The 16,196-nt window shown below is 38.4% G+C and overlaps 2 protein-coding genes across 2 annotated transcripts in view; both read left to right on the top strand.

Annotated features, from left to right (window-relative positions):
• The first annotated feature begins 55 nt into the window (after nucleotides 1-55).
• ubiad1 (UbiA prenyltransferase domain containing 1) lies at nucleotides 56-9,655 on the top strand. The gene is made up of 3 exons (XM_077514509.1): nucleotides 56-259; nucleotides 1,100-1,726; nucleotides 8,835-9,655. Exons 2-3 carry the CDS (start codon nucleotides 1,159-1,161, stop codon nucleotides 9,320-9,322), a joined length of 1,056 nt encoding a protein of 351 aa, XP_077370635.1. The 5' UTR covers nucleotides 56-259; nucleotides 1,100-1,158; the 3' UTR covers nucleotides 9,323-9,655.
• An 837-nt stretch (nucleotides 9,656-10,492) lies between these two features.
• Nucleotides 10,493-16,196, top strand: part of mib2 (MIB E3 ubiquitin protein ligase 2) — a 60,671-nt gene continuing 54,967 nt past the window's right edge. The window contains exon 1 of the mRNA XM_077514506.1: nucleotides 10,493-10,659. The gene's annotated coding sequence lies outside the window, so the exon portion shown is untranslated. The remainder of the gene's footprint in view (nucleotides 10,660-16,196) is intronic.

Raw genomic sequence — 16,196 nt, 5'->3', positions numbered from 1 at the left:
TGCATTTGACAGTATTGTAAAAATCCGGAACAATTGGTTTCCCGTGTAGTCTCGTCGAGCCCTTTAGTTGTGGGACATGCCACAGCGGAAATCGTACCGGTCAGACACATCAGGGGTGAATGGCCACCCTGACGAGTCCCCTCCAAGTTGACACGTAGCATCTGAACGCGCTTCTCGTCCTTCTCGGCACCAAGTGCGTCTAGCGATGCTCGCCTGTGACCCAATGGACTTTTCGCTTTTTCCGGGGAGGCCATAACACGTAAGAAGAAGCTCCGTGTGACATTTCCTCCTCCATGCCGTCCCGACCCACAGAACATTAGCTTCCTTAGCGGCTAGCCTGTTAGCTTTAATCCTATAATCTCACTAGTTGGCCTCCAAACTAGACATGAAGTGAACGTTACCAATGTACTCCGATGCTACTTGTTTTGGTGTCATGTGGACTGTGTGGTTCTGATTAAATTATTTGATTTTGTGAAATGAACCTTCTCACGCGTTAATGCTAAAGTGCAACCAAAATATTGTCCACTATTATGAGTACAATCAATGCGCTTTTTTCTTGAAGGGCGTGCAGTAATATTGACGTTATTCACCCAATTCAAATTGAAATATGACTGAAGCTTTGTTGTATGGATTATTTAGTACTCATGGAAGGTTACGTGATTTAAAAAAAAAAAAAAAAAAAACATTTTTGAAAGGCAGTGGATGTTTTGCAGTGACCGGCAGCTTTCCTTCTAGCGCTATTTTGTCGTGAGCGGCTCTGGTTGGTCAATCGCCGGACCAGTCAAGGACTGGGCGTGGTTCCTGCTCGCTTCACACCATTCTATTTTTCCACGAAGTTTATATTTTGTTTTGCCACCAAAGATAGGCTGCTACCAGCATTAGAAGCCTAACCATAACAATCAGAGCATACCGGTCACGGCAAAAATATCTACTTTATTTTTTGAAACGTTGTTCAAAATTATTTACACGAGTGTAAATAATTCAGTCTACAATGGGCTTTATACTTTACTTGCTTTATTTTATACTTTATACTAGCAGTGAATGATTTTGGAGAATAATGTAATTGTGAAGAGTCACAAATGTGTTTGTTCTTCTACAGGAGCACCTGACTTTGACATCGGGCCTCATTACCGCTTCTAAGAATAGCTGGCTGAGGAAATGGCTAAAGAGCACAAATACAACATGACAGAAACATTTGTACTGGCCGGATCAAACGGCCACAACGGGCAACTGTGGCATACGGCGACCACCAACTCTGTGCCAGCGGGTCACGTTTCCGGTGCTAACCACAGGTCCAGGATGGCGCGTGTGGCCTCTGACGTCAAGCACACGTGCGCCGCCTACGTGCTGGCGCTCAGGCCGTGGAGCTTCAGCGCCTCGCTGACGCCGGTGGCCCTCGGCAGCGCGCTGGCGTACAAGCTGGAGGGATCGGTGGACTTGGTCGTCCTCATTGTGTGCGCCGTGGCCGTGCTGGTAGTGCACGGCGCCGGCAACCTGGTCAACACCTACTACGACTTCTCCAAAGGCATCGACCACAAGAAGAGCGACGATAGGACTCTGGTGGACGAGATCCTGGCGCCACAAGACGTTGTCATGTTTGGAGCCTTGTTATACTCTTTGGGGTGCTTGTGTGCCACATTGCTCTTCTTCTTGTCTACACTCAGACTGGAACATCTTGCCCTGATTTACTTTGGAGGACTCTCCAGCTCATTTTTGTACACTGGAGGTAAGTGCACCATTCATCTGTCACTGTTCATTTTTTTTCCACTCATCTGATACTACAGTGCTCCTAATAGACACGACGTACCCCCAAATCTCTTGGAACAAGAAGGCCAAGTCCTTAAATTTTTGGTATAGACTGAAAACATTTGCTTTTGATATCACAAGGTGAGAAATGATATCAACTACGGGTGTGCAATGTGCAATATGGCTTTTATATATATATATATATATATATATATATATATATATATATATATATATATATATATATATATATATATATATATATATTATATTTTATATATATATATATATATATATATATATATATATATATATATATATATATATATATATATATATATATATATATATTATATTTTATATATATATATATATATATATATATATATATATTATATTTTATATATATATATATATATATATATATATATATATATACATTAGGGGTGTTAAAACTATCGATTCGGCAATATATCGCAATACTACAGCACGCAATTCTCGAATCGATTCAATAGGCAGCCGAATCGATTTTTTAACATCCATTTTTGATGGAAAAATATCCAACAAAACGTCTAACTTTCACACCTTAAGCATGTAAGAATGTTATATTAATGTAACATTAAGCCTTAATACTTTATTTCAATGCTGTTCAAACAAGAAAAATGTTACAACCTGTTTGTTAAATACAGTGGCTCACAGTTATAACACTGAAGTTTCAGATCAATAAATAATAAATTTTCATACAAATCTTACAGTGTACATATACAAGTTTACTGAATGGTATTTTATAAATTGAAGAAAAAAAAATCTTAACAAGCGACTTGTAAATTCATATCAGGATTAATCGGTATCGAATCGAATCGTGACCTATGAATCGTGATACGGATCGAATCGTCAGGTACTAGGCAATTCACACCCCTACAATACACGTATCGATACGCAGGCGTCAGAATCTATATTGCTCGTTAACTTTAAATAGGCAGTTAACGTTTGCCTTTGCAGCTTGCTTCGTACCTAAAAAATAATAAACAGCAGCATCTTTGAAATTAATTGCCTTCAATTAATGCAAACATAGCTCACCAGTGATTGGACACTGTGTCTTGCTCGGAAAAATTAAAACAGAGGAAGAATATCAACATTTATTTACTTATAAACTTAACATGGCACATGTCTTAATGTACCAATTTTCCAATATTTTGTTTAAAAATGTGTTACATGAAAAAAATGCTCTTTTTATTTCCCTAAATATTTCAAATAAGCCCATTTTAGAGCTGTAATTTTAATACTTTGATATTTTTGCTCATATCGGCTCATGTGGCATAAAGTTATGCAAAAGCTATGAGTAGGGTTTTTTTTTGTTTTTTTTTGCACAAGGTATGTATGTGACATTTAAGTTGAGCAAAAGATATGAGTAGTTTTTTTGCTCAAGCTATATATGTGGCATTTAAGTTGAAAAAAAGGCTATGAGTAGCTTTTTTTGAACAAGCTTTGTGGCATTTACGTTATGCAAAAGCCATAAGTATTTTTTTTTTTTTTTTTTTTTTGTATAAGCTATGTATGGCATTTATGTTAAGCAAAAGGCTGTGAGTAGTTTTTTTTTGTTTTTTGCAGAAGTTATGTTGTATTTAAGTTATGCAAAAGAAATGAGTAGCTTTTTTTGAACAAGCTATGTTAAATTTACCGTAAAACTGATCAAAAATTCGTGTACGTTATTGTCTGAACATTTTGCGCAATATTAATTTTTGAATAAATCAAACCTTGTTTATTTATTTATTATTTTTTTTTTTAACTTTTGATTAAAATCGTAATTGTCCAGAATGACAGAAAAATTCGAGATCTTATTTTTTGGCCATATCACCCAGCCCTATGTACAATTAATACCATTAAAAACACATTTTCCTCACTTGTCGGCTGAAGATGGCGTCACCTGTGCTGAGGAAATGCGTAATAACTAGAGATAGACCGATATGCTTTTTTCAGGGCCGATACCGATTATCGGTAGTCAAGGAGGCAGATAACCGATATTTGAAGCCGATATTCATTTGCAGTAAAAATTAAAATGTTGGCACCAAATTTTTGAATAATGCAAACCCTAACCATTCTTTACAATGGATTCTCACACTGCACTTTTCATTTTACATCCTTCCATCTGCAATAAGACGTTGGTGGCGGGGGAGTTAAATGTGGGGGGCAACGTGACATTACCTTTCATAGCATTTGGGATACTTGTAGTTTTATTCTATAAATGTTATATTTTTATATTTTGAAGTAATAGGAGGAACCCTGTCATTCAAAATGTGCATCAGCTGTGGCATTACTTATTACTACAGCAAAAAAAAATAAAAAATTCCATGAGAAAAACTATTCATCCCTGAACACTAGGGGTGTGAATTGCCTAGTACCTGACGATTCGATTCGTATCACGATTCACAGGTCACGATTCGATTCGATACCGATTAATCCCGATACGAATTTATAAGTCGATTGTTGCGATTTTTTTCATTCAAATTTAGAAAATACTAATCAGTAAGCTTGTAGAGTGTAAGATTTATATGAAAATGTATTATTTATTTATCTGAAATTTCAGACTTATAGAGGTTGTAATCTGTTTCATGTTTGAACAGCATTAAAATAAAAATATTAAGGCTTAATGTTCCGTTCATATAACATTCTTCCATGCTCAAGGTGTGAATCCTTTAAAAAAAAAAAAAAAAAAAAAAAAAAAAAAAATCGATTCTGCCGATTATTGAATCGATTCGAGAATCGCGCGATGTAGTATCGCGATATATCGCCGAATCGATATTTTTTTTAACACCCCTACTGAACACCATACAGTTCTTGTAGACCTTATTATGATTATTGTTATTGTTACCATATAGACAGTATTGATAAGCTTAGGATCTTAAATAGAGAACAGCAATATCATGCTACTCCTCTCTACAAGAGAACTGTCAAAAGACACTTCATCATGTAGTTTAGTGCCACTTAGGATGCCCCAATCAACGCAGAAAAAGGTAGAGTAAAATAACTTGGTTATAATAATAGTAAGAATAACTTGGTTAAACAGACATTGTTGCGGTGGACCGCTGCCACTTTCTGCTGTTTAATGTGTTCTACACTTATAGACACGTGTGTGTATATGTGCACACTATTCTTTCACTACTGTACTGTACTGTATCACTTAATGGCACAGATTTACTTGTCTAAATAATAACTGGGCTGCAACATTGCTAATTCACATTAACAAGCACTGTCTTAGCTGTCCACATGAATAGTTACTAACACACGAGAAAGTTATACAACACACCAAACATGAGCTCATTATTCAAAGTATGATGCACGTAACGAAATTACATCACTGAACATTAATTGTAGCCGACTACGGCCGTAGATGTTACATATTAGTGGCATCCATTGAGAGGATAATGTCCCAACTGACGGCAGACATGACGTGAAAAAAAAAGAAGAGACAAAACGAGCAAATAAGCACACTATACTTTAGTGCACTTCTCTACTAATGCCTAACATACGGAAGAGAACACGTTCGTGTAGTTAAACGGTGTTTGAGACACTTAATTTGTTACGGAGCGGACTTTAACGAGGTGCACAACGAGCTGTCAATCAAATCGACTCGAAGCTTAAGGCACACAATGGCAAACCAGTGCGACAAATAAACACAATATAAAGTAACTAAACGCTATTTAGTGTCACTGTGGCATCTAACTGCATAATAACCGCTATGCAACAAGTAGTGGACGTGACCCAGAATGCAATGTGTGCGTCACGAGAGGTAAATATAATGACGTTACTCTACTCTTAACATGGAACTAGACAATATAATAATGACAACTGTTAATATTTGGAACCTTTCTAACAAACATTATTTACTTAATTAAGTGAAAATGTGTGTGATTCCCTCCCCGAGTAGTTCAAGTAGCGAATTAGCTACTGGGTGTTAGCCTCCATGCTAAGCTGAACACACCACTGTTAGCTAGCGGGGATTCAATGCAAGGCAATGCAGCTCCATTCATATAGTGCATTTAATACACAACATAATTCAATGTGTTTAGCTTATCATGGTGAAAAGTTCGGCGGAGTCTCTTCTCTTTTAACTTACCTTCGAAGCATGTGTCTCGCGTTGTGTCCGTGGGTGCGTGTGTGACCGGCTACTGTGATACACGACATACACTACTGATTGGTTCTGGCTCTTGCACGGCTAACCAATCAAATGCTGCTATGGGCATTACGTTGCTGGAGTTGGACTCCATAACAGACAGAGACGCTCTGGGCTGCATTCGAAGCGAAAAGACGGAGTTTTAAATGGATCGCTTATATCGGCAGTCAGATTAATAAAACAGGCCGATACCGATATGTACCAATATTAGGGGTGTGAATTGCCTAGTACCTGACGATTCGATTCGTATCACGATTCACAGGTCACGATTCGTTTCGATACCGATTAATCCCGATACGAATTTATAAGTCGATTGTTGCGATTTTTTTTCATTCAAATTTAGAAAATACTAATCAGTAAGCTTGTAGAGTGTAAGATTTATATGAAAATGTATTATTTATTTATCTGAAATTTCAGTCTTATAGAGGTTGTAATCTGTTTCATGTTTGAACAGCATTAAAATAAAATATTAAGGCTTAATGTTCCGTTCATATAACATTCTTCCATGCTCAAGGTGTGAATCCGAACCCGAAGTCAGACGTTTTGTTGAATATTTTTCCATTAAAAATGGAAGTTTAAAAATCGATTCACACACACACACACACACACAAAGGCAATGATGATAAGACGTTGAATCGGTAAGACTACCGAATGAACAATTCTGAGCTCTTAAAAAAAAAAAAAAAAAAAAAAAAAAAAAAAATCGATTTTTTTTTTATTGAATCGATTCGAGAATCGCGCGATGTAGTATCGCGATATATCGCCGAATCGATTTTTAAACACCCCTAACCAATATGTCAAATATCGGCCCCGATTATCGGCCCGGCCGATTATCGGTCTATCTCTAGTAATAACCAACCCCGGCTCACCTGATTTCTGGATTTGGTCAGCAAACTTCATCTTCAGTCGACAACAAGTGACAAAATGTAGTTTTTAAAGGTTTTTTTGTGTTTGTTTTCGAGCAGATCAAACAAATATCATTTTACAAAAGACAAACATAGCAATACATTAAGCATGTCCAAAAAAGAGAAAAAACTTTGGCACACAAAGGGTTAGCACGTGAAAGGCCTTTATTACAACATGGCCAGTTGATTAAAAATTATCTCCGTGTTTCAACTGGCCATGTTGTAATAAAGGCCTTTCACGTGCTAACCCTTTGAGTGCCAAAGTTTTTTCTCTTTTTTTTTTTGGACATGCTTTGTGGATCCCTTTACTGAAGAGCACCAAAGAGACATTTTTTCAACAAACCCAGGACATCCTAGAAGCGCTCCAGCTTGCTTTGATTGATAGCAATAAACAAAAACAATCATGTACACCAGTGGCAATAAAGCAAGCGCAACATGCTACTCAAGGAATGGGAAGAAGACAATTTATTAAATCCCACCCCATCTTCATGCGACTTTCGCTTCCCTAATATTTAAATTATATCCATACAAGTCCTACTGGTCAATATAAGAAAACTGGAACATTACATACAGATACTATGTAAATAATTTGCACAATTTTAGAATGCAATATGTCGCAGCAATAATTAAATACATGGTAAAGTGTCATCTATACCCACAAAGTAATGGAATGGAATATACCAGCATGGTAAGAAACAACTAACCAATACTAACAATTAGGGGTGTAAAAAAAAAAAAATCGATTCGGCGATATATCGCGATACTACATCGCGCGATTCTCGAATCGATTCAATAATCAGCAGAATCGATTTTTTTTTTTTTTTTTTTTTTTATTTTTTTATTTTTTTTTTTTTTTAGGATTCACACCTTGAGCATGGAAGAATGTTATATGAACGGCACATTAAGCCTTAATATTTTTATTTTAATGCTGTTCAAACATGAAACAGATTACAACCTCTATAAGACTGACATTTCAGATAAATAAATAATACATTTTCATATAAATCTTACACTCTACAAGCTTACTGATTAGTATTTTCTAAATATGAATGAAAAAAAATCGCAACAATCGACTTATAAATTCGTATCGGGATTAATCGGTATCGAATCGTGACCATTCGTATCGGGATTAATCGGTATCGAATCGAATCGTGACCTGTGAATCGTGATACGAATCGAATCGTCAGGTACTAGGCAATTCACACCCCAACTAACAATGGTAAAAAAAAAAAAAAAGCCAGAGCAGGGCAATTAAAGCTAAGCCCTTCCTCCTGATACTGCGACCATATCATGTGTTTGTAATATAATTTAAAGCTATAAATGTTTTGACAATGCTTGTGGTGTAGGACCAGACGGTTCCATAGTTTTACACCACACACAGACATAAGCTCTTCCTGGTACTTCAAAATTTTGGTAGTGTTAACTTTCCAAAGCCACTCATGCTATAAGTACTCTGTTATTTAAAAAAAAAAAGAAAGAAAAAAAGTCCATTATTTTGTAGCGATTTAACAAAGGCTTTAAATAAGTATTAAATGTACATGAAAAATAATGAAGTTATCACATTCATTACGGACAAAAAAAACATCTTCTTACTGTTGAAAATGGCTTACTGAATCAAGTATCCCTTTAACAGCCAGCCATCGTTGCACACTTGTTAGCTGATGCCCACGTCACTCACCAGACCAGGCCCCGTCTTTTAAACCATGCACACACAGTCACAGATACTACAGTGGAATGAAAGGAAAATGACTCCAAGTGGAGGGAAATTTACCGTAACCTGTACCACAAATACAGATGTTTATTATGATTATTTAATAATGAACAACTTTCCTACTTGAATTACTTTTATTAGTGTTACTAATTTAATTAATTAACTAATTTACTAATAATTTAACAAACAACTTTCGAGTGTGTCAATAAATGACTGCTTCTGCAACATGAATGGACACCATGTCAGCAAATTTGAAGGATTTGCGGATGGCCTAATGATATCTCTTGTTAATCCTCAGGGATTGGTTTAAAGTACGTTGCCCTGGGAGACGTGGTCATCCTCATCACCTTCGGCCCGCTGGCCGTCATGTTCGCGCACGCCGTGCAGGTGGGCTACCTGTCAGTCCTGCCACTGGTCTACGCCGTCCCGCTGGCCCTCAACACCGAGGCCATCCTCCACAGCAACAACACCCGAGACATGGACTCGGACAAGCAGGCAGGCATCGTCACGCTGGCCATCCTCATCGGGCCTACGCTCTCCTACGTGCTCTATAACCTGCTGCTCTTCGTCCCTTACGTGCTCTTCTGCATCCTGGCGACGCGCTACACCATCAGCATGGCGCTGCCCCTGCTCTCGCTGCCCATGGCCTTCCCCCTGGAGAAGCAGTTCCGCAGTCGGTGCTACACCAAAATCCCCCAGAAGACAGCCAAGCTCAACCTGCTCATGGGACTGTTTTACGTCTTTGGCATCATTCTGGCACCTCGGGGCAGCCTGCCCTTACTGTGATTCATATTTCATATGCCCTTTAAAAAAGCAAAACAAAACTACAGACTACTTTATGTGTATGTCACACACTTTAATTTATTGTTTAATTTACGTGTCCTGTAGAAATAGGCTTGGCTTTTCTCTGTGACACTGAACACAGGTGATTAAGTATTAAGGTCAAGGCATAGTTGCCATATTTCTTCTAATTCAGATGCCTGAAAACATCAGTAAAATTTTGACTTTGTTACTCCTTGCATCAGACATACTGTTAATTTGTACAGTGTAATATTTCTTCTTTGCGTTTGCCAGCCAAATAGTGTTTATTTGCATTGTAATAAAAGTTGCTGACGCTTTCATCTTTGTATTCATTATTTTCTACAGACTAATAAATGAACTGTGGGGTGGAGGTGGATCAAATTGGCACATTCCTTTGAGGGACTATATTAACAAAAGCAACATGAGACATTTTTCTTCTGTTTATGCACCAGAGAATCAATCCAAATACACGAATACCTATTTCACTTAATTGAGTATTTTAGTTAGAATTTTGTCTTCTGTAAAAATGGACTGAGCTGGTTACAAACGAGGCGTCTCGTTACAAACCTGCGTTGACCAGCAGGGAGCGCTATTGGACAACCACAAACGTCATGGAACATGTAAATGAGGTTTGCTGTTGGGTTGATTTTATTCAATATATTTCTCTTTTAATGCAATTTGTATTTGCGCGTCTATATTATGTTGTAGGACTTCAACCATGTCCCATCTCTACCTTCACAATGCTAAAAAATAGATTAGCTGCTCAATAACTCTTCCCACACTACTTCCAGGCAAATTTTGATTCCCCCGAAAAGAAAAAAAAGTACTTCTGAGAGCGTCTCCCCGAAGGACGTGAGGGTGATCAACAAATTGCCTCACCCATGTTTTGAATTTTTGTAACCAATAAACACAGCCATTTTGCATCTAGAGTTGTTTAATAGAACGAATGACATGAACTGATTTACAGTGTTGTCTATGATTTACTGATTAATTGAATGTAATGTACTGTAACAGCTTTTTTCTACTCACAATAAAATTATTATCATCATCATCATCATCAATCATTATTATTACATTCGCCAGTACCCGTACATGAGGACAACACGGGAGATAAGCACACGGTTCCATATTAACTGGAGCACCCGAACGCATCATCTCACGTGACGTCATACATGGGCGTGTTGTCATGGCTGTACGCTGCGAAATCCCCCAGTTTCGTACACGTTAGTTTCCTTTTAAAAAGGACCTATATCACCGTTGGTCGGAGGCCGGACTATGGGATTATTGCTTGCCACAAAGTAGTCAATCTTGACAAAGATCCGGTGAGTAACAGCGCTGTGTAAGAAATTGTTTTCCACGCCAATAAACGTTGTCAAACATGGGTTAGCTTGCTAACGTCAGCGTTTGACAAGCTAATAACACGCACCAGCCGTTTGTTATCCCCAGACACACTAAATATGTCGGTCACTGTTAGTTGGTTTGTCTCGGAGCGTTCTGTTTCGAAAAATATGGACACAATTTTCCTTCAATTGACTGAGTAGCACTTGTGTGAAGAAAGTGCTTTTGAGACCGTTTCTGGTATGGATGTGGCTGTGAGCGGAGGCAGGTGGTTTTCACTTGACAGGCGACAAGGGTCATTTCGCCGATGATCTTGTCATGTGTTTGTTAGAATGCGGTCAAGCATTTATTGGATATCCTTGATGCCCAGCTTAGATCATGCCTGCCATTTTTGCTGAAAACGCCTAAAATAGGTGCATCAAAAGTACATTTGAAGCTGTTCTTAAACCATTTGGACTTTCAGGATAGTTTTGGTGTCTTTTTGAAGATCACACTTTGTATTTTTCTCCGCAAAAGTCAGAATCTATTTAAGTGCTACTGGCACTGAGTAATGGAAGCTTGAACGCACAAAATCTGCCTTAAAAATTAATTTAGAATGGTGATTAGGACTTGAAAACACTACAGGAAAGCTTCAGGTCTTACCTCATTCTAGTTCAAGTTTGACAATAATAGGACAGAAAATTAGCATTTTACACAGGATTTTCCAAAACAGGGGGTTTATCCGAACATAAAGTATGTCATTTGGGTGACTCTTAAAAGCCCAGGTCAAATCTGATAAAAAAATTATTTTAATTTGTCACTATTTTATTTTAGCCATATTTGAGATATAATATCCACATTTAGACATAATTTTGACAAGCAACCGCATCAAGCACATATGGCCCTTTAAGGACGCGCTATGAGGCTCTTTCATTATTGTGTTGGCTCTACCACGTTGCATTTGTGTAGTTAAAAAAAAAAATAAAATAAATAAAAAAAAAAAAAAAAAAAAAGCAAGCCCATGACGTTTTCAGAGTCTCATTGGCTGTTCAATATGTCGACAATCACCATGATCGTCGCCGAGAAGCTACGCTGTTATTGGCTCAAGTGATCACGGACGGAGGTATGGAAGTGACACGTTTTTGACCGCAAAGATGACAATTGGACAGCATGGATTTCGTGACGGCTAAAAACACAATTCAATTTGTTGAATTTGACGTTTGAAGCAGTTTTGGATGAAAGAGAACAGAATCAATCTCCTTTCATCAGTTGATCAGAGACGTGAGCTCAGCATTCATGACGTCACACACGTTTGCTAAAACAAGGTATCATTTAGAAGCCAAGCCTCGTGTTTTGTTACCGAGTGTGGCGAGGCGAGGCGAATACGTGGAGCCAATCTGGAGCTGCAAGTCAACCTGGGTCGATGCTTGTGCGTAATTTAGAACTTATGGTGCACCTTGCAACAGCCAATGACATAGATTTACGTTTTGGGCCAATGTGGGTAAAAAAAAAAAATCCTGTCATTTTCTGGTTAAAATGCTCGCTGAGCCTGCAGATATGATTGTATCTTAACAAGTTGTGCATCATTCAAATCTCCAAGAGCTCAGATTTCAAATGATGTATAACATGTAACATGCAAGTACCCAACTGGCGACATGCATAGTCTTTTTCCAAGATGGCCGGTGGGTCCTCGGAACGTTAAGGGTTAAGTTCCTGAGTACTATTTCTGTCCTCATTAGTAACACCATTCAGCGCAAAACGACTAGATGCAACTGTCAAGTCAAGTCAAGTCCTATTTCTGAAATAACAAATTTGCACTAGTTAATTCTTAATCATGTTGTCCATCTATGTGAAGGCACTGATCATGTTAATGTTTTTTCCACAGTGATTAGCAATAAAGATTTAACAAGATAGGAAACACATAAATATCAATATGAAACACCTAGTCAAGTCACTTGTATTTATATTAGTGGTGTGCATATTTATACACGATGGCAAGCATTTGGAAAACCTTGAAAAAAGGACTGCCTCCCTCACACAGCTTCTTATAGTGTCTGCATTATTACTTGTTTAATGTTTGTTTGTTTTTTTGTGGTATGATGTAATTTTCATTCATGTTTGTAAATGTTACTGTATAGCGAATGTTTCACTGAAGCTTGATATGAGGGAAATTAATTGAATCGAAACGCAACATCTTGTAAGAAAAATCGCAATTCATTATTCACCCCCCCCCCCCCCCTAAAAAAGTTCAGCCCTAATATGATGATGACTTTCTTGTCATTTTACAACAATCCCATGAATGAACTTGTTAGTGGGTGACTGTAAATGTGGCATTTCTTTCAAAGATACATCTTTCCGTTCAAACATGATTTGATGCATATCTTGATATTTTAAAGTGAACCTATTCCATTTGGTTTCATTCGCTGCACTCACATCTTTTAAATCAAGACTGATTTTGCAGAATTTAGGGTAGAAAGAGAGCACAAATAGGTCAGAGAGGTTAAGTGACTGAGGGAGGGGCCGAAAGAAGAATGGGCACAACAGCCGTCCGTATCAACCACATCAATAATCTAATACATCTGTTTTCAAATCATGGCTTCTACAACATTCTTAGGAAGTCACAATGTCCCACTGGTGAGCTCATTTTAGACCAGGCCCGCTGTAATCCATTCTTCCAGCCTCTCTACTATAGCACAACCCCTGCGGCTTATTGGTTTAGCTCATTTTGGCCCATAATGTGTTTACTATCTCAGTACCATGAGGCGTCCAGCTGGACTGGAGAGTCAGACCAACAGCCTCTTGGCCACCAGCCAAAGTTTCAGCTTATTTGCATTGAGTCCTCCTTGGAGAGGGAGAACCTCTTCACTTTGGATTGGGCTGATAGCAGCAGCCTGATACATTGTTGCTGACGAAATGCTCTGGGTTGGTTTTCTGCCAGTGAGAGGCCAAATTGGTGTTTGGAGGAAGTTGAGTCCATCCATCCAAGCAGCCGCACTGGCTCTCATGTAAGGTGGAAGATCTGTGAGACCAATGAGTCTATCTGAAGCAGTTTGACAGGGTAATAAATTGTAAGCATATGTCCCTGCTGTTTCCACTCATTTACTAGCTTTCCCTTTCCTTGCAAGAGCAGCTGATTAACCATGTGGACCCGTACATTGTAGATCTGTCATTCCCAGCCACTGCGCAGCAGTACATTAGTGTCTCGTTAAAGCTAATCGCAGAAAATTACTCAGATTTTATGGAGTTTGGTCAGGTATTCATTCATCTCAAGTCCCCTATGAGCCCACCCCTTTTCTTTTCCCTGAACAATCACCAATCCAAGATAACAACATCCACAGCTCCTTCCCCAAAAATTCCCTTGGCCCTCCCCCCCTCTGTCTGCCCATTGGTAGGGCAACGAATGGTGTCCCTGCAGGATGTGAAGTACATCCTTATTGTGTTACTTGCGCCTTTGCATACTGATCAGTAAAGACAGTGTCGGAAACCAGAGCTAGCGTCTTCATGTGATGGAATAAATCAGTCCGGCAGATCGGTTGTACGTGGGAGTAAAGGACAGTCATCGATCTGAATACAAGCACTTGCCACGGATATACAGCAACTGTCCCTGGTCAGCCTCCTCCACCTCCTTCTTCCATCTCCAATTCTGTTCATGGTCGTAATCCCTGCTGACACAAGGCTGAGACTAGGTACCGGCATGGGCAGCAACATTTTCTCATCTTCTGTTTCCAGCTTGGATCCTTTACAGCCACTCTGGTTTCACATATTTACAAGACTCCTTGAAACTGTATTATCACGTCTGTGGAAAACTAACATCCCCACCACCTCAGCCAGTTCATTCAGGAAGTTTTTTTTTTTTTTTTTGTCTCACTGGAAGCTTGTAGGAGCACTGCTAGGCTGCTAGCTGAGCATGCATTAATATAATACTGTAGTTGCCTTCATTTATGTTGGTCTCCTCCTTGTCTGTGCTTCACAGTCACACCAGTAACCTGAAAGGTTAATGCAAGTAAACAGGAAGTGATCTCTTTTTCCATTGAATTGTATGTAAGGTTGTCTTCACTCTACTCTTCTTTCTACCTGTTTCCATTTTGCAGCAATTAGCATTAGAAGAGAGCTAAGTTTAATCAGTTTTCACAAATCTATTCAAAATTGTAAGTAATTGAGCTTTTTTTCTACATGGCCCTGGTTGATCTCCTTTGCTCTGCTGCCACCGGCTGGCCGTTTGTGTAATAACTACCATTTCTGCAACCGTTCTTTGCAGTTGAGAGGCTGCATCAAAGCCTTCTGTATGCTCTAGCATAAAAAAACAACAACAAAAAAAACGTATAAATACATCTTTGGGACACTTAGAACACTTAAAAAAAAAACTCGTTTTTACTAGTGCTGTCAAACGATTAAAATTTTTAATCTGATTAATCACACTTTAAAATTTTGATTAATCACGATTAATCAGCTAAATTACTCGCGTATTTGCGTAATATAAAATAAATACAAAACACCATAATATTTTGACATTAACACATTTTATTATCTGAATGTCATTTGCAAACATTGATTAAATGCATGTGCACAATTGCATGCATGCGTGCATTGTTCAAAACGTAACAGCATCATAACAATTGGGTGCAATTCAGCAATTAAACGCAAATTACTTTTGTTTTATCTAAAGTCCCGTCGGGGTGTTTTTGAAAGCGAAATTTACCACCGAGCACACCAACTGGAGTCACCCCGCTCATTTTGGAACAACAGGCATAGGAAATGCCGTGCATTGACCTAATCACTGACCTGTGCAGCCCTCAATGTAACCATCCGCGGTTACGTTCAAGGCTCAAGTGCGATTAAAAAAAAATAGTGCGATTAATCTGCGTTAATATGTGATTAATTTAACTTTTTTCTGTGATTAATTAATCTATTAACGCTTTAACTTTGACAGCCCTAGTATTTACACGTTATTGGGAGCAAATTTAATAAGTGAGCTGGAGTCCCAAATTATGAAAACATAAACAAATGAATACTTGAAGTCACTTAAATTGTGGGCCCTGAATCTCTAATCTATGAAAGTTAGACTTTTTGAATGGAATTAGGGAAATCAAAGAACTTCTCATGATATTCACATTTTTTTGAATAGGTTCTGTATTATGATTCCGTCACTGGTTTGGTCTGTAGCGTGCAGTGTTAAGAAAAGTGGAGGGGATGCTACACTGCACACAGGCTGTTCTCTAGTTAGCTGCAGGCTGCTAAGTACAAACTGCAGGTGATCAGTTTTTGTTCAACATATGCCAATAATCTCCACAGAAATTGTGCGTTCATGATCGGCAGGTGATCGATCAGAGCACCACTAATAAAAATAACATAAAACGCATAGTTCTGTTTGAAATCAAAAGAGGAAATATGGGAAAAGGATGGTGTGAAACCAATGGATGTTGCAATCCATCTATCCATCCATTTTCTTGACAGCTTATTCCTCACAAAGGTCGCGGGGGGTGCTGAAGCCTATCTCAGCTGGCTTTGGGCAGTAGGTGGGGTACACCCTGGACTGGTTGCC

The sequence above is a fragment of the Festucalex cinctus genome, chromosome 2 (genome assembly GCF_051991245.1).
Source record: "Festucalex cinctus isolate MCC-2025b chromosome 2, RoL_Fcin_1.0, whole genome shotgun sequence".
Lineage (NCBI taxonomy): Eukaryota > Metazoa > Chordata > Actinopteri > Syngnathiformes > Syngnathidae > Festucalex > Festucalex cinctus.
Note: the sequence above shows the minus strand (reverse complement) of the source record. Positions and strands in the feature narration are given on the sequence as shown.